This window comes from Gymnodraco acuticeps, unplaced genomic scaffold (assembly GCF_902827175.1).
Source record: "Gymnodraco acuticeps unplaced genomic scaffold, fGymAcu1.1, whole genome shotgun sequence".
Classification (NCBI taxonomy): Eukaryota; Metazoa; Chordata; class Actinopteri; order Perciformes; family Bathydraconidae; genus Gymnodraco; species Gymnodraco acuticeps.
In genome coordinates this window covers 6668-15000 of record NW_022991153.1, presented here as the reverse complement: position 1 = coordinate 15000, position 8333 = coordinate 6668, and the positions used below count along the sequence as shown (strand labels likewise).

The window sequence follows — 8333 nt, the reverse complement described above, 5'->3', positions numbered from 1 at the left end:
CCCGTGTATCTCGTAATCGATATAACCGGCCTGCTCTCGTCTATCCCACGTGCTCCACTGAGATCCAACATCTAGTTTCAGGTGGCCTGTGGAACTGCCAGTCAGCTGTTCCTAAGGCTGACTTCATCTCTGGCTACACCTCCCTGCAGTCTCTGGATTTCCTTGCTCTCACTGAGACCTGGATTACTCCATCCAACACATCCACCCCAGCAGCTCTCTCCACTGCATATTCCTTCTCCCATACACCCAGACCCACTGGCAGAGGAGGTGGCACTGGTCTCCTGCTCTCTCCCAAATGGAGCTTTTCCCTCTTCAAGCTACCTAACTTTACTCCTTCCACCTTTGAGTTCCATGCCGTCACAGTAACCCATCCTATACAGTTAACCATTGTTGTTCTCTACCGTCCACCAGGCGCCTTGGGGGACTTCTTGGAGGAATTAGATCATCTCCTCTCACACATCCCTGAAACTGGCCCTCCCGCTGTACTTCTCGGAGACTTCAACCTCCAGATGGGGAAGATAGACAAACTAACATCTCTGTTAACCGCCTTTGCTTTCTCACTCTCTCCGTCCCCACCGACTCATAAAGCTGGCAATGTCCTTGATCTCATATTCTCAAGGAACTGCGCTACTTCTAACCTCTCTGTAAACCCGCTCCACACATCCGATCACTTCTTCATTTCATTCTCTCTATCCCTTTCCAAACATAACAAACTAATCTCTTCCCATCCTACACTTGTCCGCCGTAACCTTCGCTCCCTCTCCCCCTCTACCTTTGCCTCGTCGGTGCTCTCAGCCCTCCCTTCCTCTGATTCGTTCCAACTACTGCCTCCAAACTCTGCTGCAGAAACTCTCCTCTCTACTCTCTCATCCACTCTGGACTCGCTCTGTCCTCTGACATCTCGGCAGGCTCGTCAGTCCCCTCCGGCTCCCTGGCTAAATGATGCACTGCGTGCTAATAGAACCGTCCTTAGGGCAGCAGAGCGAAAATGGTGGAAATCCAAACACCGTGACGACTTCCTAACCTATCAAGCTCTCCTCTCCTCTTTCTCTGCTTCGATCTCTCAGGCAAAAAGCACTTTCTTTCAAGATAAGATCCAATCTTCCTATTCCAATCCTAAAAAACTATTTTCCATCTTCTCCACCCTCTTGGACCCTCCAAAAGCTCCTCCCCCCTCCTCACTTCTGTCAAGCGACTTTGTTACCCACTTTGAAAAAAAAGGTTAATGATATTCGCTCTTCTTTTTCTGACTCACCTTTACTCACCGCTGGGTCACCAGACCCTCCTTCCACCAACACACTAACCTCCTTTTCCCCTCTCTCTCCAAGTGAGGTTCTTACCCTCATTACCTCTGCCCGCCCTACCACCTGTCCTCTGGACCCTATCCCTTCAAACCTCCTTCAGACTATCGCTCCTGATATTCTACCGTTTCTCACCCATTTCATCAACACTTCTCTAACTTCTGGTCACTTTCCAAACAGTCTCAAGGAGGCAAGAGTAAACCCTCTCCTAAAGAAACCCACTCTCAACCCGTCTGATGTTATAAACTACAGGCCTGTCTCTCTCCTCCCGTTCCTGTCTAAATCACTTGAACGCGCTGTCTTTAAACAACTCTCCTGTTATCTCAATCAGAACAACCTTCTGGATCCGCACCAGTCTGGTTTCAAGGCAGGTCACTCCACAGAAACTGCTCTCATTGCTGTCACGGAGGAACTGCACACTGCCAAAACTGCATCCCTCTCCTCTGTCATCATCCTGTTGGACCTGTCTGCTGCATTCGACACGGTGAATCATCAGATCCTCCTTCGCACTCTCCAAAAACTTGGAGTTTCAGGCTCTGCACTTTCCCTCCTCACCTCATACCTGAAAGACCGTACCTACAGGGTGACTTGGAGAGGGTCTGAGTCCGACCCTTGTCAATTAACTACGGGGGTCCCTCAGGGCTCTGTTCTTGGTCCCCTCCTCTTCTCCTTGTACACAAACTCGCTCGGATCAGTCATTAGCCCGCATGGTTTTTCTTACCACTGCTACGCTGACGACACCCAATTAATTCTGTCCTTTCCCCGCTCAGAGACCCAGGTCGTCGCACGCATCTCTGCTTGTCTAGCTGACATCTCTCAGTGGATGTCTGCTCACCACCTCAAGCTCAACCTTGACAAGACTGAGCTGCTCTTCCTCCCGGGAAAAGATTGTCCAACTCTTGACCTGACAATCAACATCGGCACCTCCTCAGTTGTTTCCCCGACTCAGACTGCAAGGAATCTGGGTGTGACCCTAGATAACAACCTGTCCTTCACTGCAAACATCGCTGCTACAACCCGCTGCTGCAGATACACGCTTTACAACATCAGGAAGATACGTCCCCAGCTGACTCAGAAAGCGACTCAGGTTCTGGTCCAGGCTCTCGTCATCTCACGCCTAGACTACTGCAACTCCCTCCTGGCTGGTCTACCTGCATGTGCCATCCGACCTCTGCAGCTCATCCAGAATGCAGCGGCTCATCTGGTTTTCAACCTTCCTAAATTCTCCCACACCACTCCGCTCCTCCGCTCCCTTCACTGGCTTCCGGTAACTGCTAGAATCCACTTCAAGACACTGGTACTTGCTTACCGTGCTGCGAATTGTTCTGGCCCTTCCTACATCCAGGACATGGTTAAACCGTACACCCCAGCGCGTGCACTACGCTCTGCATCAGCCAAACGACTCGTTGCGCCCTCGCTGCGAGCGGGACCCAAGTTCCCATCGGCGAAAACACGTGGGTTTGCTATCCTGGCTCCAAGATGGTGGAATGAGCTCCCCATTGACATCAGGACGGCAGATAGCTTGCACATCTTCCGGCGCAAACTGAAAACTCATCTCTTTCGACTCCACTTCGAGCGTTAGAACGATTAACGAAGCACTTTTATACTAATAAAGGACTGGCTTATCTAAAGCCAGTTGAGTAGCACTTGAAATGTTTGGCTCTATGAAACCTGATATACTTATATGATTCTGTTTTCTTCAAGGTTGTGTCTTCCTGGTCGAATGTACTTATTGTAAGTCGCTTTGGACAAAAGCGTCAGCTAAATGCAATGTAATGTAATGTAATGTAATACCATCTACCGCTCGGCGTGCAAAGGAGCTCTCGATCATTTAGACGTTCTGTATCACTCCGCCATCCGCTTCGCCACCAACGCCCCCTACAGGACACTCCACTGTGACCTGTACTCTCTGGCTAACTGGCCCTCTCTTGAGACCAGAAGCAACATCCACTGGCTGATGTTTGTTTACAAAACACTCCTAGGCCTCACCCCCTTCTACCTCACACAATTACTGCAACTCCGCACACCCCCGACGCACAACACCCGGTCAGCTACAAGCATCCTGCTAAAGAACCCCAAAGCCCATGCATCCTTTGGCCGCTCCACCTTTCAGGTTACAGCAGCTGATAGCTGGAATAACCTTTGTCTCCCCCGCACCTTCAATGTCACTATTATTGACACCCTGGTGCACACATGCAGCTGCTTTGCCTGATGCTGATCTGAATGACTGATTGAACCACAGCAATGTTGTTTTAGAATTTGTATATGTTGAACTGCTATGCCTGTCATCTTTGCTCTGTGTGTTTGTCTCCTGGGTTCTGCAGAGCCCGGAGTCTGTCTTTGTATTTGTTTCCCTCCCACCCCCCATCCCCTCAGGAAGCCTGTGCCTCCTGCCAGGTCATCATTGTAAATAACAATTTGTTCTTATTTGATTTTCCTGGATAAATAAAGGTTCTACTTCTACTACTCATAATGCTGACTCATCTCAGACTCACTTGGACTCATAATGCTGACTCATCTCAGACTCACTTGGACTCATAATGCTGACTCATCTCAGACTCACTTGGACTCATAATGCTGACTCATCTCAGACTCACTTGGACTCATAATGCTGACTCATCTCAGACTCACTTGGACTCATAATGCTGACTCATCTCAGACTCACTTGGACTCATAATGCTGACTCATGCCAGGGTTTCATGACTCAACGCTGGGTCATGAAATGGTCTTAGGACTTAATGGATCAGCTGTTGAGACTCACTGCCCTGGGATCTGTTTCTTTGAGGCAGAGCAGCTCAGATGTTGACGGTGTTTCCTAACCCACAGCAACAACACGACGTAACTCTTCATTTAGCCGGGCTTCCCCTCGGAGAAACACGTCAATGGTGTCATTACTTCCAGTTAGGTGGATACATTGAATTACCCCGTGCAGCCATTACTACTGACGAGCAGTAACTGTGTGCGTGCATGTGTGTGTGTGTGTGTGTGTGTGTGTGTGCGTGTGTGTGTGTGTGTGCGTGTGTGTGTGCGTGTGTGCATAATTGTGTAACTCTTATTAATCACTTAATGTATTGCATGCTAGTTGTGATATTTTATTATCTTTTATTGTTATTTTCCTATTTAAATGGTTTTATTATTTAGTTGTTTTCATCATTTATTATTGAAGGTCCTTTTGTACTTGCCCATTACCTGTGATCTGTGAAGCACTCTAAGCTGCACTGACCCGTGTTAAATAAGGGTAACATGATAGAGTGTGTGAACTCTCCATGTAAATACTATCCATGTATTGTTATCATTGTTATTAAACTCTTACCTTGGCTAAGTGAGAGTTGATCCATTTGGTGAAGGTCCTCTTCTGCACCGCCTCCTGCTCGTCTGGAAGAGAGAGAGCAGACGAGAGAGGCTGCTTCAGTTTGAGAGGAAACACACCCTCAATCAGAGGACTCTTTAAAGTAGAGACACTACATACTGATATACACCTGAACATCAGCAGAAGAGGACTCTTTAAAGTAGAGACAGTACATACTGATATACACTTGAACATCAGCAGAAGAGGACTCTTTAAAGTAGAGACACTACATACTGATATACACCTGAACATCAGCAGGAGAGGACTCTTTAAAGTAGAGACACTACATACTGATATACACTTGAACATCAGCAGAAGAGGACTCTTTAAAGTAGAGACACTACATACTGATATACACCTGAACATCAGCAGGAGAGGACTCTTTAAAGTAGAGACACTACATACTGATATACACCTGAACATCAGCAGGAGAGGACTCTTTAAAGTAGAGACACTACATACTGATATACACCTGAACATCAGCAGGAGAGGACTCTTTAAAGTAGAGACATTACATACTGATATACACCTGAACATCAGCAGGAGAGGACTCTTTAAAGTAGAGACACTACATACTGATATACACCTGAACATCAGCAGGAGAGGACTCTTTAAAGTAGAGACACTACATACTGATATACACCTGAACATCAGCAGGAGAGGACTCTTTAAAGTAGATACACTACATACTGATATACATCTGAACATCAGCAGGAGAGGACTCTTTAAAGTAGAGACACTACATACTGATATACACCTGAACATCAGCAGGAGAGGACTCTTTAAAGTAGAGACACTACATACTGATATACACCTGAACATCAGCAGGAGAGGACTCTTTAATGTAGAGACACTACATACTGATATACACCTGAACATCAGCAGGAGAGGACTCTTTAAAGTAGAGACACTACATACTGATATACACCTGAACATCAGCAGGAGAGGACTCTTTAAAGTAGAGACACTACATACTGATATACACCTGAATATCAGCAGGAGAGGACTCTTTAAAGTAGAGACACTACATACTGATATACACCTGAACATCAGCAGGAGAGGACTCTTTAAAGTAGAGACACTACATACTGATATACACCTGAACATCAGCAGGAGAGGACTCTTTAAAGTAGAGACACTACATACTGATATACACCTGAACATCAGCAGGAGAGGACTCTTTAAAGTAGAGACACTACATACTGATATACACCTGAACATCAGCAGGAGAGGACTCTTTAAAGTAGAGACATTACATACTGATATACACCTGAACATCAGCAGGAGAGGACTCTTTAAAGTAGAGACACTACATACTGATATACACCTGAACATCAGCAGGAGAGGACTCTTTAAAGTAGAGACACTACATACTGATATACACCTGAACATCAGCAGGAGAGGACTCTTTAAAGTAGATACACTACATACTGATATACATCTGAACATCAGCAGGAGAGGACTCTTTAAAGTAGAGACACTACATACTGATATACACCTGAACATCAGCAGGAGAGGACTCTTTAAAGTAGAGACACTACATACTGATATACACCTGAACATCAGCAGGAGAGGACTCTTTAAAGTAGAGACACTACATACTGATATACACCTGAACATCAGCAGGAGAGGACTCTTTAATGTAGAGACACTACATACTGATATACACCTGAACATCAGCAGGAGAGGACTCTTTAAAGTAGAGACACTACATACTGATATACACCTGAACATCAGCAGGAGAGGACTCTTTAAAGTAGAGACACTACATACTGATATACACCTGAACATCAGCAGGAGAGGACTCTTTAAAGTAGAGACACTACATACTGATATACACCTGAACATCAGCAGGAGAGGACTCTTTAAAGTAGAGACACTACATACTGATATACACCTGAACATCAGCAGGAGAGGACTCTTTAAAGTAGAGACACTACATACTGATATACACCTGAACATCAGCAGGAGAGGACTCTTTAAAGTAGAGACACTACATACTGATATACACCTGAACATCAGCAGGAGAGGACTCTTTAAAGTAGAGACACTACATACTGATATACACCTGAAAATCAGCAGGAGAGGACTCTTTAAAGTAGAGGACACTACATACTGATATACACCTGAACATCAGCAGGAGAGGACTCTTTAAAGTAGAGACACTACATACTGATATACACCTGAACATCAGCAGGAGAGGACTCTTTAAAGTAGAGACACTACATACTGATATACACCTGAACATCAGCAGGAGAGGACTCTTTAAAGTAGAGACACTACATACTGATATACACCTGAACATCAGCAGGAGAGGACTCTTTAAAGTAGAGACACTACATACTGATATACACCTGAACATCAGCAGGAGAGAACTCTTTAAAGTACAGACTCTACTGATGTTGCGTCTTCTCTAATAACTGTCACACAAGGAGATCGAATCCCTTTTGTTGCTCTGTTAATACATTCAGCTTCATGCATTATGCAACAGTTTTAACAAACACTTGATTTCTGCTGCAGCTCTCACACCGGTCAGCTGCTGCTGCATGGGGGCCATTTTCAACCCCCCCCACACTCTCTCTCACACACGCGCGCACACACACGCGCGCACACACACACACACACAGTAACACACCGTCACGTGATGGAGGAAACAGGCAGCAGAGACGAGCAGCTAACCCTCGGACAAACGCTTCATCACTGAGGCACAGGGGAAGCACTGAAGCATAGCACACACAACAACACACACACACAGCTGTTTGTGCAGCATGACACTGTGGTACTGGAGCACACACACACACACACACACACACACACACACACACACACACACACACACTGTCTCTCAGCTGTTTGTTGTGAAGGTGAACCCTCTGTTAGCATCTCCTCACGTTAGCTGCCCTACTTACCCCTCAGATACTGGAAGAATCCAGAGACCAGGTTCAGAGAAGACTTCCTGCCGTCCTTACGCTGATCCATCGCCCCCCCCCACACACACTCTCTCTCACACACACACCCCCGCCTCTCATGAGGACCAGCGACACACAGATTTATATACGTGTGAGGATGAAAATCCACTGAGGGAAAACTGGAAATCTCTCTCCAGCAGGAAGCAAAACAGATCTGACTCCCCCTCCTCCCTGACACACACACACTCTCTATCACACACACACACTCTCACACACTAGCGGATCGGGTCATGAACGAGCCCTCCATCTTCCTGTGTTTTCCCCCCGGTGGAGCCATGCCTGAGTGATGCTCAGCTGCCTCTCAGCATCACAGGCTGAGCAGCAGCCAATCAGAGTGCAGCAGCAGCAGCCGTGATGTCACAGCCTGCATTATCCTCAGCTGAGAGAGAGAGTGTGTGTGTGTGTGTGTGTGTGTGTGTGTGTGTGTGTGTGTGTGTGTGTGTGTGTGTGTGGCAGCTGCTAGATGTCACTGACAGCATTAATTATTCATAGAAGTCTCTTAATTGACTTCTAGTTAATTGAATCAAGAGCACAGGGATCAGAATCATATGAAATGTAAAAATATGATGAACCGTGTTATTATTTCATTTATAAATCTACGAGTTGAGCTTCATTTCTAACAGTTAGTGCAGCTCAGGGTCACAGAGGATAGGCATGGGGGAATGAGAGGTGGTCCATCAATAAGAAAAAACATTACATTATAAGATAACAATT

At 46.2% G+C, this 8333-nt stretch overlaps 1 protein-coding gene across 2 annotated transcripts in view; it reads right to left on the bottom strand.

The window, feature by feature from the left end:
• Positions 1-7906, bottom strand: part of LOC117560446 (nesprin-1-like) — a gene marked incomplete at its 3' end in the record, with an annotated part of 30931 nt that extends 23025 nt beyond the window's left edge. For both annotated transcript variants that reach the window (XM_034237293.1, XM_034237295.1), the window contains 2 exon segments: positions 4615-4676; positions 7560-7906. In XM_034237293.1, coding sequence (XP_034093184.1) covers positions 4615-4676; positions 7560-7629 — 132 coding nt within the window.
• Between the last annotated feature and the right edge of the window lie 427 nt (positions 7907-8333).